This window comes from Vidua chalybeata, chromosome 8 (assembly GCF_026979565.1).
Source record: "Vidua chalybeata isolate OUT-0048 chromosome 8, bVidCha1 merged haplotype, whole genome shotgun sequence".
Classification (NCBI taxonomy): Eukaryota; Metazoa; Chordata; class Aves; order Passeriformes; family Viduidae; genus Vidua; species Vidua chalybeata.
The window spans coordinates 28573191-28589574 of record NC_071537.1 but is presented as its reverse complement, the minus strand read 5'-3'; the positions used below and the strand labels follow the sequence as shown (position 1 = coordinate 28589574).

General features: G+C 37.7%; 1 protein-coding gene across 2 annotated transcripts in view; it reads right to left on the bottom strand.

Annotated features, from left to right (window-relative positions):
- BICC1 (BicC family RNA binding protein 1) overlaps positions 1-16384 on the bottom strand; it is a 90525-nt gene that overhangs the window by 45459 nt on the left and 28682 nt on the right. For both annotated transcript variants that reach the window (XM_053948759.1, XM_053948762.1), the window contains exons 2-3: positions 11974-12020; positions 66-135 (exon numbers count right to left, since the gene is read on the bottom strand). In XM_053948759.1, coding sequence (XP_053804734.1) covers positions 66-135; positions 11974-12020 — 117 coding nt within the window. The remainder of the gene's footprint in view (positions 1-65; positions 136-11973; positions 12021-16384) is intronic.

Genomic DNA, 16384 nt, shown 5'->3' with positions numbered 1-16384 from the left:
TTATTCTGTGGTTTTTACTATGCTAACAACGAATCCCACCCCATAATAAGAACAAAATAAAATACCTTTTTTCGATTTTGCTCCGATCTTCAACTTTGATGGCCAAGCAATCTGTGTATTTGTTTCTTCCATAATCTATTAAAAAAGAAAGCATTTTCAAAAAATTAGGGATTTTTTTTTCTCCTGCTAAGGCATACGTTCATTTTCTGAAAATACGATGTTTACCATTTTAAAAACTGTGATTATTATTACTTTTAAATAGCACAAGCCGTTAACTGCTTCTCTGGTTTTCTTGAGAACTTTTGTCTGTTAATAAGCGTGGCTGAGTTCTGATCATTCAAAAGAATTCCACAGAGCAAACGCAAGATGCTCGACAGCTTCCATGAAGTTCAAATGACCACTAATAGCTACAGCAGACTCCACATCCACCTTAGAGGGAATTTCAAACCTTTACAATTCAACACAAATATTTCTTCAGTAACCTTAAAATGCTTTTTAAGTAAAGCCTATCAAATTTAAATCTGTTATGTCTTTTTGAGTCTCCGTAAGTCAAAATATATTGGTTTGCTTCACCTTTACCCAAAAGCAGCTTTTCATTATAAACTTATCCAGACTCCAGAATTTTTATTTTTCCATTTAGCAGGTCAGAGCAGACATTTGACAGCATTTATTTATTATGACACAGTGTGTAACCTATCTGTACATCTCCAACCAGCCAAGAAGGAAAAACTATGCACACACTCTTATACTGTGCAAACCATGCAGTCATTTAGCTCAGTGTCAGCTCTCATTCTGCTGCTGCCTTCAGCTGAGTGAAAATTCCATCAGCCCTATTACAGGCAGATTATACTGAAATTTCATCCTGGCACAGAGCTACAGAGCTTCACCAACCCATCTAGTTGTAACAAAGGAGAAGGAACTGCTTGACACCAAAGACTTCAGATAGATGAATGGAAATCCAGCTCCTAGAAATGCTGGGCATGTCTACTGAGACTAAAGGACTTCTCTTTTATACCAAGATCTCATCAACAAGCATGGTGAGCTCAAACCTCTCATCATACTTAAGATGGAATGAAAACAATCAAAATGACAAAATAATTAGCAAAGCCACTTCCAAGAAGAAAAGTAATGCATTAAGAAAACAGCTACAATATTAGTAAGTTTTCCATAACAGTATAATTCAGAATTAAGACAGATTTCTCTAACAGTTCCTAATTCTTATCTTCTACATCCAAATCCCAGGGACACACAACAACTTCCAGATTAGCATGCCATGTGGAAAAACTGAAAGCATCAGCCAGATTTCATTATACTATATTTTTGGTTTCAGCACTATTGGATAATAAGTTACAGCTGAAATAAAACATTTCCAGGAGGGTGAAATTCTACCAGCAACATACATATACTTTTCACTATTTTTCAATCCAGATGTGAAAAAAAGCTGTTTCAAAGAATTCACTTATCTCTGATAAAAGGCTTTGGGTGAGGATTTTTTTTTTTAATTGTGCAACAGGCAGTGAAATGCACAGAAAAACTAGAAGGCACTAGCTAAAAGGAAAAGGGAGATGCTAAAACAAAAAAAAAAAAAATGGTGCAGGATTGAGTTATAGAAGATCCAACATGAAAGGAACCACAGGAGAGGAGACAGAAGAAGAATGCATGTCATTCAAGGCAAGTGCTACATCCCATCAGCCCTTTACCCGCTCAATAAAGGCTGGAGACTTCTGCCTTAAAGAAATTAAATCCTCCCTGTTTCTTATGCTAAACTAAAATAAAAGTAAAGCCCACAACTTCACAGCTGCACATTCTGGGGACATATGAGAAAGATGCATGTAAGATCTTCAAAGGAAAAGCAGTCTGACTGCCAGTCACTGAGATTTGGCCATCTACTATCCTTAAGCTCTTTGTAATGTTAAAAATTGCCACATTAGACCAAAAAGATAACTCAGTTTGGTCCCTACAAAGACAAGTTTATCTCCTATCCTAGACAGTTAGGCAAAAAAAGTCAAGATGCATTTAAATGAAGTACATTTACTGAAGTATCAAAATGCTCAGTTCTGTGCTGGCTTTCAACTCCAGGCTGTAACGTTACAATAAATCAGGACTTTCATAAAAACACTTAAAAAATTAAACTACACTGCTTACTTCTTAAACTATAATTGTATTTAAGTTACCATTTATGTAATGTGTTTATTATAACAGCAAAGTGTCACAAAGCTCTGGAAAACTTGGAACTCAGCTTTTATGAGAGTAGTTAAAAGACAGTAAAGATGATATTGAAGGCTGCATAGATCACTGTTGCATCAACTTTTTGTTTCATCTTTATCATTCAAACCTAGGCAATTTTAAGTGCCAAGATGTTGGGGTTTTTTCCTGAAAAATCTGGAATAATTCCATGACAACCTCAAGTGCATGTTGCAATGGAACTGCTTTATAAGTGAAAACAGTATTATGCCACATACCCTGAGAACAGGGGTTCTGCTCTCACATGAAAAAGAGAACTCAAGTGCTCCAGCTATAATACATGCATTCCAATTGTATTAAATACTTGAGTTACATAACATTTTGAGGATATTCAACCTAGGAATGACTCAGAGTTCATGATCTCTGCAGAACAGCACCTCTGCACAGCTTCCCTTATTTCCATACAAAGTAAGAGATAGAGTGAGTTCTGATCAGTGCTCTCCTCGCCTTGAGGGATCAGCTGACCAAAGGGATCAGGCATATCTGTCAGCAAGGTTTATCCCCAACAAATAACCTCATGCTTCTTCTCAAAATGAAGGAAAACCTAAGAAATTGACTTTCTACAACTTTCCTTCCTCCCCTTTCCTCAAGTGTAATTGTAGTGTTTACAAGTCAAAATATGTAAGCTATTCTCAGTGGAGAAAAAACAGAAGAGGACAAGATACTGGAAGACACCAACAAAACAAATCAGACTGTACTCTGACCCTGAAAAAATTGGCTCCAGTTGCAAATCATTGGGCCTTCAAGAAAAAAAAAATAGTCTAATTGTGAGGCAGCTGGAAGACAAGCTTTTGGCTTCCTTGTATTCCAGCTTGAAAAGTTTATAGTTTAAGCACTTTGGGGAGTTTTTACATTAAGACAGTAAGAAATTATTTTTTCTTATGCTGTATTTTTTTGTTTAGCTGATTTTGGATGGAAACTGGAATGTCCTAAATGCAACAAAACCAACCAAACAAAACTCCCCCAAAGCCCACAAGCATTTCAGAATTCAAAGGAAGTATTTTACACACAGTGGATGAACAAGAACAACACATATAACAGTCCTTGCTTCATTTAAAGCAGGCACATTAAATCAAATAGTTATATAGTTATATTTAGTGTTGGTAAGATACCTATTTCTGACCTTCCCACCTTTGGGATTTGGGCATCTTGGACTTTTCTGCCTCAAGTATTAAACACAGTGAAAGGAAAAATGGGTCAGACAGGAATCTGCATCTACTAGTGGCTTTCTGTAGTTCCCAGTCTGACTTCCTTCTCCACTTTTCCCCACTTAAATGAGATTTCCTCACTTGCGTGGAAAAAGAACAAATTCAAATCAGTTTGGACTTCAATGACACATGGGAAAGTAACTCGGAGACAATCTCATTTTACACCATAAAGATGTTATGCCTAGTCTCGGAATACCTAGTTTCACAGACTTTAAATGTTCATCTTGCATCTTCAGCTTTCAGAAAAGTTGTCTTAGTCCCCTCAGTTTGTATGCATTTACAGCTGTATAAACAAGTTTATTCTTATGGTTTATTTGAATCATGGAATATAACTTAGATGAAAATTAAAGGAAAATATATTTCCATAGGACAAGACCTGAAGAGTCACAGCAGACATGTGAAATTCTGCATGGGGTGATATTTAGTTCTTCCTCTTGCAATGCATAAGAGGTGATGCAGCACAATCAGAGGATGACTAATCCCTGAACATGACTTTTGGCAGCAAGAACACAGCAATGGGTGCAGCTGGAACCAAAATTATTATATTTAATGGTTTGTTATTTTTTCGGTTTGGGGGAAGCAAGGCAAGAATAAGGATGGGAAAGAAGAACAAGACTCAAAAGAGGGTTGTGTGAAGTTACCCACTGGGAATTCAAACTCCAAAACTGGTGAGGCCAGAGAAAGCACTTGCATTGCCAGAGCACATCAGCAGGGCAGCATCAAGGACTACTGGTTTGGTGAGGAAATTTGAGGAATATAAGGAGTTAAAAAACAGATTACAAAACTTAGCCCAAAGCCTGGTGCAAGCACGCAGCTCTTGTGGAAGTCGGGCCAACATTCTGGGTACAGCAATGGATTCACATCCCAAGCCCTGCTGTGGTTGGTTTCCCCTGAGGTGATCTAATAAGAAATTCCAATCAAGAATTCACAGTTTGTCACAGCTACTACCCAAAGTTGGACAGTACAGCCTGACCCCACTGTGTAAGCACTAATTCTGCAGGTAAGGACGAGGGGCTGTTCCTGAGAAGCAGCAATGGCACATGGCCCCAGGTGCCCCACATTCCAGACTACACTGTCCAGAGTTGCCATTTTGTGCTCCTGTGTGGCACAAAAATCCATCTCCTATGCAGAGAACAAGAATTAAAACCGTAAAATACAGAAAATGCTTTGACTTCAGACTGTCAGTACTGACAGCACACATGGTAAGTGCAATCTGTTTAAAATACACAGCCAAAGGATGCACAGGGAGGACAAGGATCAAGCTCCACTTGCGTGTCTGTACAGAAAGGAGCAGTGGGACAACAGAGCCCTCCTGCACATAAGGACACGAGTGCCTGTGTGTCTTAGAGGGCAGGGCTCCTCATTTTCCCATTTTATAGTCCAACTATCAGAAACCCAGACACATTTTCAGAAAAGGTCACTGCTTAGCTAGTCCTTCTTTCCTGGTCTTATTTGTCTTGCAAAAAGGTAATATGTAAATCATTTTAGATATTACTCTCTGGAATAGCAGCATGGATAAGGATCAGTACTCCCATGTGTTTTTGTTCGTGTTTCCACTGCAAGTCATTTGCTTCAATGCTACAGGAAATTGATCTTCACCTACTCACTTGTCCATCTCTGTTAAACTGATTTTTATTTCAAGTTTTTATTAAATGCTAAAATAATGTGTTTCTGATTGACATATAAAAAGGGAACAGAAGGAAAACTTGCCTGCTTCCCACCTGCATACTGCTACATAGTGTCATGTCAAGCTATTCCTAAAGAACTTACCAAGAATTAAGGCAAGCATGTGCAGGATAAAGAGGTCCTGAAGCTAAAATTAGAGGTCAAGGTTAACATCATAGGCAATGTATTTATTCACAGTACAGTTTTGGTTTTGGTCAATGTATACCAAAACTTTAATACTAAAACTAATGAACAGATTATGTATAAAAGCAATAAAGGCAGCAGAGTAGAAGACACAAGTTTTAAAAATGAAACTTTCAGACTGTATATAAAAGCTCTAAATCACTAAAGATGGAATTGGGAAAGCTGCCTATATGGATATGGCTTTGGAATTTTTATTGTTTCCATTCCCAGTAAGGGATTTTTAGCCTAGAAAGGATGAGAACAAATGTATATATGCACATAAACACTGCAACTTTTTTTTTTAAACCTTCAATTCACCTGAAAAGAAATAAGATGATTCTTAAAACAAGGGTCTTGTTTAAGCAAATATTGCAGTATTGTTGCTTCATCCAAAAACTGCATTAAGTGAACCTTCTGCAACAAAAATGTTTACAGAACTTTGTACTTAATTTACAAATACAGCAAATAAAGTTAAGTGAGAGTAAAAAAATCAATCAATCAAATGCCCTTATCTATGGAGAAACACTGGAGTCCTTCACTTGATTTAAATGGTTTTTTTACCCTCATTGAAAATACTAGTCAAGGGTCACAGGTAACACTTTTGTTTTAAATACATGACAAAGTGTAGTCAAAACCAAGGGGAATATTTAAGCATGCAAAAAAATTATCTATAGAAGTTTGTCTGTACAGCATTAATGAATTACAAAAGTAATGTCAAAAAATTAAGGGAAGTATCACTGAAAAATGAAGCCCCATAGAACACTGTTCAAAACACCAATATGCATCCAACTCTCCTCTGAAACCAAAATCAGCAATTCTCCTCCTTACAAGCCAGAAAACCAGTGTATATTCTTGAGTTGTATAATCTCATATTTGTCTCCTTTATATTATTTTTCCCCCCCAAGGTAAAAGTACAAACATTTCTGAGAAGGAAATCCCTCCTCTATTCTGAGGGAGGGTTTAACTCTCAGAAGGAAAAGCACTGAGCCCCTCAACTGAGATGGTGGTGACAAACCACTCCTTCTCTACTGCTTTACAATGCAAGAGATCTTGCTCAAAGTGTTAAGTATAGCAATAAAGTGGCATAAAGCTGAACTTTATCAACTAAGAGTTCATATTACAGGTAAAATCTCAAGATAGTGTCCATTGTATCAGAAGCAGCACAGGAGAAACTGGAGATGAAATGATTAAAACCAAAAATCCTTGGAATTACTCCATTGCCTTAGCAGAATGGTCACTATACTACAGACGGGATGAGTGCTATTTTCCACAAAAATGAAGCCTTCCCACTACTCAGCTCTGCCTGAACTAAGCAAAAAGTTAAGTAAGCATTCTTGATTTACCTTTTTAAAGAAACTGATCCAACCTAAATAGTCTCCTTCCCACTGGGTGGGGTTTTGCCAGAAGGGAGACAAATGTCTCAATCCCAAGATTTCCTGCAAATGTTAACTTGCACTGACATTCTTTCAGCCCTCTAATCCACGCTGCTCTCTCCAAGCAGTCGCTGCCTCTTCCCAGGAAGCTAAATGAGAGGAAGCTCAGTGTAAATTGGATGGCAGCATTCCCATCCCAGCCAGGCACTTGAAGCCAGCTCTGGAAACGTATGGCCTTAATATATCCTTGTCACATGCTATGAGCCAAGCTCTACATCAAGAGGTTATTTTAATGCTAGTGCAGATCCTGATTCCTACCCAGAAAAAGTGGAATGTGTGGAACCAGTTCCTGCAGCTCCAAGCTGCTGCTGTGGTTGAAACAGAGACAAGACCCATGATAACGTCTGATCACCAGCAACTCACGAGGTCTCACCACAGATAAATAACACTGCAAGAAACCAAGAGCTGAGTGGTTGCCATCAGAAATGGAAACACAGCCCTGGGGCAACTACAGTTATAAATAGGCAGCTCGGGAATAGTCATGGCTGAAGACACACAAAAAGCCCTTCAGAAGTTAGTCCTGAACATGGATAATAATTAGCTTGAGACATCTTAGTCTCAGGTCAATGATTAATATTTTTAATGCCTGAAAATGCCCTAAGCCACTTGCATTTGAAGCTCTAGATATGCTTCAGGTTCAGAGATTAAAAAGTGAGACTGATCCACTTCCAGCCTGACCCACTGCAAACACAAAATTAAATTTATTTGTATCAGAATATACTACCTATACTTACAAAATGCATACATCAACACTGTATTAATATATAAGAATATTGTAGAAGTTAGAAGGTTTGTCCCAGACCAACATAAAAAATATTTTTCAGAGCTACAAGAGAAAACACAGGATGTTGCAAACCAAGCTCTTTTACTGTCTTAGATAAGCAAACAGGGCTTGAGGAAGATTCCTTGCTGCCTTTGCTGCCAGAGCCTCCTAAATAAATAAAAGTGCATAATCATTAATAACTACTGCATGGAGGACTTTAACAGAAATATGATTAAAGATGCAGTTAGATATAGTTATTTTTCACATCCTCAAATAGTCACAGGTGATTTATTTTTTGGCTTTGGTTGAGCATTCGTTTATTTGTTTTCTTTTTTAGCCTCTTGCTACTACTGTTTCCAAACACCTGGACTGAAAGATCACCTGTTTTTAAAGGATGGTTTCACCACATCATGCTTCCAAAATGGCCTCAGTAACTTCTACAGTGCTAATTATTTAATAAAATTAGAAGCTACAGTTTAAACATGCTACATGTAAGCACAGGAAGGAAAATTAAAAGAAACTATTAGTCTTCCTTTACACTCCTAAGCTCCTAATAATTTGGATTTTGGTACACACATGAAACATTTGCCCAGTTGCAACTTGACAACTCCAAGCACACTTATGTCTCTCTCAGGGAATAACAGAGTCTGCAGTCAAGAGAAACACAAGCATTTAAATACATTTTTTACCTAAATCCAGAGATACCTTAAAAACCCCCGAGTATCTGCAACTGGGCAAACGCATGCAAACACCACTTCTGTTTGCTTAAAAAAGGGTACAGAAGAAGCCCAAAACATAAAAGAATGTCAAACACTCAGGACCAGTAAAACACACAAGTTAATGCTGGCTGGTAGTATTTTGTGCTGCCCACAAAACCAAGCCCTGCAAATGAACTCTAAAAGCCAGGAAAGCCAGAGCTGAGGAGCCCCTCCAGGCATAATCCCAAAGCTCATGACTAACATATATACACTGAATAATACTGAAATAAAGAGCTTGGATGTGACCTGTGCAGAGCACCACAAGTGCATCATTTCCAGTCACCACCTTCTGCACGTGTGGTCCCATGTGAGCCCAAGGACTCCTCCCAAATTCCACTAAAGCCAGAGTCTTCACCTATCACCCACCCTACTGCTCACAGGCCCTTGAGAAGATACACTCCTGTCCAGAGAAGTTTCAGAATGAAAGATTACCATCAGCAATAAGATTCCCAAGTGTTTTTAAAGAAGAAAAGAAACCAGCTTGATGATGACAGAGCTAAAAGCAAACCAAAATCATGCACGCAATTCCTCCCTGCAGGGCTGACCCTCACCTGTTTTGGATTATGAACTCTTCAGGACAGAGAATCACCACCTTCTTACATTTTATATAAGAGTGCCACACCTCTCTAGAGGGCTACATAAATTATCTGTTCCCTGGAACAATGTCCTGGCTTTGTTGGGGAAAGGGCCTTGCTTCCTTTGAGGCATGAACCAGATGTTGTGGAACTTGGTGGAAAAAATCCACCATCAACTGAAAATGGGCTTTGGATCAAGAACATGTAATAAGTTCATATTATGTATTTCTCTCACAGAATAAATAAGAAAAACAATTTAGAGAGCAAGGTCCACAAGGATCTTTTACATAAATAGTATGTAACACAACAGCAGAGCCATCCATGTTTATTTAGGATTACCTGTTACTGAACTGCAGATCCGAGAGCTCTACAGAGAAAATGATGCCATTATTTACTTATTTCTTGCTAAATTATTAGTAGCTCCCAGTGGTTTTGAAAAATGATGCTAGGTTTTCCCTCATCTGAAGCAGTGCTACAACTTAGAAATATTAGAAGAAAGTATGATAAAGTCTTCAGACTTTTAAAAATGACACTACAAGAAGACGTTTATCTACTTTTCACTTGAATTCAGGACCAGAGCAAGGGGTGCTTCTTCACCTGATCTTCTTGCCATGACAGGATAGAAATATTACCTGAATTTCACCAAGAATTGGGGGTTATTTGGTAACTCCACAAGCAACTGCATTACATGTGCCTGTTTCTGCTAAAATGCTCAGTGAAATAATGCATTTTAACATGTAAACTGTTATTAAACTCGAAGTTGAAAGTTGGTAGGAACGGTTCACATCCACTGGGATTCTGCTTGGTTATGAAAATCCAAGTAATACTGCTTTCTCACATGTTTGAAGACCAGCAAAAGACTGCTTAGCACCAAACCCTTGTATTAACTTTCTTTAAAAGCCTCTCTACAGCTTAACAATGCAGGCTGAGTCTCTGCCAACCCCCCAGGCACAGCCCCCTCTCTCCTCCCCTCTTGGTCTGCATGCCTTGACATACAGAATCACCTTCTTGAACTTTTGCCTTGTCATTTTTCATTTCAGCACTCCTATGAAAACTTCTTCCACCTCACACACCACTTCCAGCCAACAGCCAATCTCAGCACATTGAGGGCAGTTCATCAGAATACACCAAACATGGCATTATTTATGCAAATAATGCCCTCAAGTGCTACGTGTGGCCTTTCAAGGTTGAACTTCTCCCACCCTGTTCCACTCAAAATCCTGCCAATAATGTCCTCAAGTCTCATTATCTGAACTGCTTTAAAAAATGCCTTTGCTGCAGCTTCGAGTTCACACTGAGTTTCTGAAAGTGTCCTGCTGCCTTAGGTTGCAAAGTATTTCTAATGCCACAAATCACTTTCTTCCTCACTGCACCAACCTGAAACCCATGAAATGAGTCTTCATTTTATCTCCACATACCGTCTTATTCATTTCACATGAGAGAGAAAAACTAACTCTGATTAGAGGAAATTGCACAGACAGAGACGGTGAGTAAGCTATGAGCAACCGTCCAAAGATTTCTTCCAACAAAAGAGAACTCAAAGGAGAGAGTTTCCATCTGGTTTTATTTGCTGTAGTATTGTGTGTATGTGCTCAGAAACTTCAGAAATCTACACTGTGGAGTTGATGATATTTTCAGAAGAATGCCAGTTAAAATGAAGCAGCTTTAACCTACTGCAGCAGCCACACTCTGCCTAGGTAATAATTATGCAGAAATATGACAAGATTAAATGCCAGGACAGCCACTGTATCATCAGTGTGGATAAGGAGTGCACTCATTGACACACTTGAAGTTTAGCATATTTTGCTTTCCTATTTAATTCAACACAGTATTTTCTACTATTACACTAATGACTATATAACTGTAAGGTACATCATACCTACAGTAAATAATCAAGTAATCAAATACACATGTCAAACAGATAAGCCACTCAAGAAGAAATATTTTATCCACATCTTTAAGAATTATGAGTAGATTTATCTGAGAGAGAAAAAACACTGGTAAAATGAATAATATGGAGAATATAGCATAGGCTACTATGGCTTAGCTTTGTTTCCGTAAGTAAAAAAACTCAGAGAATTTTGATAAAATCCTAAGGAGGCACTGTTGACACATTGTCCTCTGTGGACACTAATATCAGACAGTTAAGCACCACATTTGGAAAAATAACTCTCACTGTCAGTTAAGAGCAACATAAATCTGAAAATCCAAACATTTTGGCAGCATATATACTCCTCCTCACCAGCCTTTATCAAGGCATCCCACAGTCACATGCAGGGTAAAACAAACTTTCACATCTTCCTTTCTGGAACAACCACTTAAAATTATAGCAAAATACAGCAAATTACTTCAGTGGACAACAAGTCAAGAAGGAGTGCCAAGGCATTTCAGCATACAGCAAAGTTTGCACTCTCTTCTCTGTACTAAAGACAAAACAGCTCATCATTTTTATTAGCCTGCAGCATGCAGATTTTCATTAACATTACTCAATGTTCTTCACACTATTCTTGAAAAAAAATAAACAAAAATAAAAAAAAAAAACAATACTATGCTGCTTTGTGAAAATAATTTGCAAGTCATTACTCTTGACCATGTTTGTCTTTGTAGTTTAGTTGCTGCAGGACTCCTTTTTCCAGTCCTTCCGTGCCTCTGTCCAACCACAAACTTTGTTGAATCATTTTGTGGATTGTGCATTTCTTTCTTAAAAGCCCATTGCATTTCTCAACCAAATATTTATGCTTTCAACAGTATCACAGTAAGTTGCAAGTCAGTGTTTTAATAAGAGGATGCAGCATTTATCCACAGACAAGATCCTTCAGACCACCTCACAACATCTTCTGGGTTAACAATTAAGCATAACAAATGTTCATCATGCATATTTTAACATCTTCAGTTAAAGAATTGGTAAAACTAGCAAATTTTTTCAGTGCATGGATGAGAGGAGCATATACCAAAGAACCTGTTTCTCATCTCATTCCATGCATTGCTGGTAGCAAGGAGACACTTTAAATGACAAAATTTTAAAAAATTTGATCAATACAGTGGAAAGTGCACAAGAAGTTTAATTAGTTGATCACATGCATGAGTACTTGGTATATTTTTTTTTTCTCTAGTCAGGTACTGCTATAGAACTATCTTTCTTACCTTCTGAAAAAAGTCTTCCCCACTTTTCCCTTTGCCCTCTGCAGCAGCTGTAAAACAAAAGTGGGATCTGATTACTAAATACACAGGAGACAATTTGCAGGCTTACATATAGAAATTCTCTGTGAGTACACGCTACTGTAAAATAACAATTCTGGGTATTTTTTCTCATGCAATAAACATTTGTCAACAGCTGAGTAATACCCAGATTAACCTTCTACAAGTCACTTGCCAAGGACAGAGTCTGAACCCTTCCTATTTGGGTACTCAAACTCTAACACACTGATAGATATTTTAGTTACAAAATACACATGGTCTAAGTGTAACCATTTAGTCACACTGCATACTCTGCCCTGCAATTCTACCAACAGCAGGATCAAAAGAAAGCGAGGAGAGCACAAGACTTGCTGTATCAAGTATCACATTACTCAGTGATCTCAAGACCACGACCTGGATTATCTTCCACTTGTATTCAAACCCATAACTGCAAGTTTAGTTAATGCAAATTATCACACTTAAAATGATACAACTGTTTGCACATAGCTTGTGTTGTAGTTTATCTGTGTTGAACTAGCAACCAGTTCAAAACACAGTAGCTCAAACTGATTACAAAGAGGATAATTTTCTTTTCCCTGGAGAAAGGGATGCCTTCAAAAAGAACTCCAAGTGTGGAAAAGAGTTTCCTGAACGGTACAGGATTACTGAAACAACTTTGTACTTCTCATGTACAAAACAGGCCCCTCGAGCTCACCCCACCACCCTGGCTGCAAAGCTATGTTTCAAGTACTTGGTTCTGCCCAACTCCTCCAATTACAAAACCAATTCCAAACTCTTAAGGAACAGAGCTAATGCAACATCATAGCAAATGCAAATACAGGCTGGAGGCACGAGATGACTTCTACCCCAGAGGAAGAAGTGCCACTACATTTGAAATAAGCTTCTCAAAATCTCAATAACTACACTTAAATACCACAGAGAAGAGCTCACCAGCAAGTTTTATCTAATACAGTTCAGAAGTTCATGATTCAACTCCAGTGCAGCCAGAAGAGAGGCAGCAAATGAAGCCTGTCAAGCATTCATCTTGCTGCAGAGCAATTCCAGACTCCCCAGTTCCACAAGTCTGAGAAAAAAAAAAGCCCTCCCCACCTTCAAAACCCTGCATGAGAAGAGCAAACTGGTCTATATTTCACCAGAACAAGGTTTTCTGGAAGCAGAGAAAACAACTGGAGGAGGTTTTTTTTCCAGATTTACAAGCTACTGATATGAGCAGAAAAACACAACTTCCTTGAAGCAGCCCCTTGATAGGTGCACGCTGCTTGGCATGTTTTCCATTAACTCAGGAATAGATAGGAAATGCTTTTGGGAAGTGAGGAGCACCACCACTCTATTTCAAGTGGAACATGGGACCAACATGCCTTTAATCAGAGGGAACAAGATAAATTGGAGATGAGAACGTGACAGATGTGTGGCTGAAGCTGCAGTTTTGAGAATAGACAGATTTTGTTCCAGCTGCAAATGCATAATTTCCAAACTGAATACAAACAAGAGATGGCTTAAGATAATAGCAGTGATGCTCTGCAGGGCATTAAGTAGAATGCTGACAAAGTGGATTCCAAGCTTTTTATTGTAGGTTTATTTTTAATATGAATCATTCTGGTGACCTGATTTACAGCTTGGCCCCACCAACAACTGATGGCACAACAGATAGAATCCAACAAGCACGGACAAAGTGGGAAAGAAGAGGGAATGAAAACATCCCAAAATAGGTTCACAGAAGAAAACCCACAACAGTAGACACAATAGGAAAGTTGCAGCAAATGGCACTTAATAAAAACCTTTAGTTAGTAACTAGTAGGCTTAGTTGTTACAACATATTATAAAGATAGGGTCTTTCATTAGAGCTTTTCAGCACATAAGATGCTTTATGATAACCCATTTGTCAGGTCCTGTGATAGCTGTGAAAAGGCAGGGCAGACTGCATGGTGGTTTTTGGAAAGACACTGAAGTTGAAGGTCTGTACCTTAGAATACTTCTTCACATGTTAAGAGATGCTGCAATCTGTCGGGATTTTGTCACTTCACATACAAGATGCAGCACTATTTAATCCAGGAAGAGGTATGCCTGTGATCATACCTCATTTTTCTATGTTAAGGTGATCTACTCATTAGCATCTCCATTATGCATTGAATTAATAAAGAAAAGATGCTTAGAATTGTGGCTTAAAATATTTTGTTACACTAAGAATGCTATAGTTCACTATAAAAGAGAAAAAAAGCCCAAAAACTTGAAGACAAACGACATAAATCAATGTATTATGCTTCTATTGAGGTTAGCTATTTTCTAGCTATTGTCTCCCTTTTCCCTCCCTCCTCATATAATATAGCTCTTTGTACCAATTATCTACTTTTTCATTATACTTCCTAAATATCCTCTGGTTTTTATGAGGAGTAATTAAGGCTAAAGAAATTTAAATTCTACAGTTTATGAATTTTGTGATGCTACCCACCATTACCTACATTTACGTGTAGGTAAATTTACATTTACCCAAACTAAGTACCTATGTTTAAGAAAGCTTCCAATATGTGTCAGACATGTTTATGAGTCATGTGAAATTATCTTGAAGCCTTTCTCTCTCTATAAATTATCTTGAAGCTCTCTAAAATAGGTAAAGGCAGTCTGCATTCTGAAAGAGTAGGAATAGCCAAAACCAAGGGCAAATTTACCCATTTCTCTTATAATTGAAAAGCTAAACAGATTTTGTTACAGCAAGACAAACCCAGCATCTTTTGCAAGGAAATGAACAAGAGAAGCATTCCAGAGTTATGAAATTTATGCAGAAGCCATTAAAATGCAAATCACTTACAGTGTTCTCTACAGGCAGATGCAATTTAGTAAGGCAATGAGGTTTACCTCAAATCAGATAAACTGAGATAAAAGCAAACTTGAATTCGTGTTTAGGAAAAAAAATCTCCTAGGTCATCACATCCCAAGATCTTATTTTCTAAACAAATCTTGAGAGTATTAACCCCAAGTCTCAAAATAAACGTCAGCTTTGAAATATCAAGAAGCTCATGATATTTACATCTGACAATGCACTCTGGCAAACTATTTTTGTAATCTTAATAATAATAATTAGATTTCCAAACCAAGCTTTATTCAAAAAAGCAGGAAGTTTACAAGTTCCCAAACAGCACAGACAACAAGCCTTTTGTGGGAGGCTGAGGGGGCCAGCAGTGCTGTACCTGTGCTGCATGCAAGGTACAACAGAGCCCATCTCTACTAAATTTGAAATAAGCTTTCAGATTTTAATGAACAAAGTTTCACATTTTCTGAAATTGCTGAATTCAAAATACCACACCAGTAACAAACAACAAAGAAGTGACATTACTGCCTGGCACATGCCATAGGAAACCACTCCACCCTTCTGCCAGTGCTCCCTCTCCCCAGCGCAGGTTTGAGAGAAATCACAAACCAAATGCTAATTAATGCAGTTGTACCTGACTTCTGGCTGACAAACTGTTTCAATTCTTCCAACTCAGGAAATACTGTTTTCTTAGAAAACAGTATTTACTTTATGGTACTGAATAATCACTTAACCAACCCTCCAAAAACTAGGATTACTTTTACACAAGGTGGCTACATTGGTTTCAGAAATACAGATGAAACCTATGTAAATGTGCATAACAAGCATTTTATATTTTAAGCTATACTCTGTTTATTGTAATTTCTTCCATACCATAAAATATTTTAAATTAGATTTTTGCTTTTCAAGACATATTGGATTGCTGAGGTTCCATCCAATACAAATATGAAACAGTTGAAACAGGTGTTAACTGTTATGGTACCCAAGAAGTGCACCATTTGTCTACTTAATCACCAAATCATAAAAAGGCCCAATTGTAATTTCTAGGTTCACATGGAAAAAATGAATTTGAGCTTTCACTTCAAATGTTATTTTAGTTATTAAAAAAGTTATTACAATACAGGTCATATTTCACAGGAAGGGAACCCAAGAAACACTGATTAAGTCGAGTCTTTAATGAATTACTGTAACTTTGCTGATCTCACACATGAGTTTTGTGTCTTATTTTCCAAACTCTTGAAGTTATCAAATACCCAGGGTAACTGAGTGTGACTGAGTTGGTGACTTTGCCTTTACACTGATTAATGTCCAAACTTCCTCCTCTGTCTGCATTCAAAGACTATGTTTTTAAGAGAACAAAAAAGCATGTTCTGCTCCTTGGGTCTCAGCTGTGATGAAAAAAAAAATCATTCCTTGCATCAAAATACTCTTTAACACAACAGATAACTAGATCTTATTTTCATTGTATCAAAACAAATTAACAGGAGTTCAAGAATCTGTAGAATAATACACCCAAAGGTAAGTGCTCAATTCTCCTTTACCTTTCTTTTC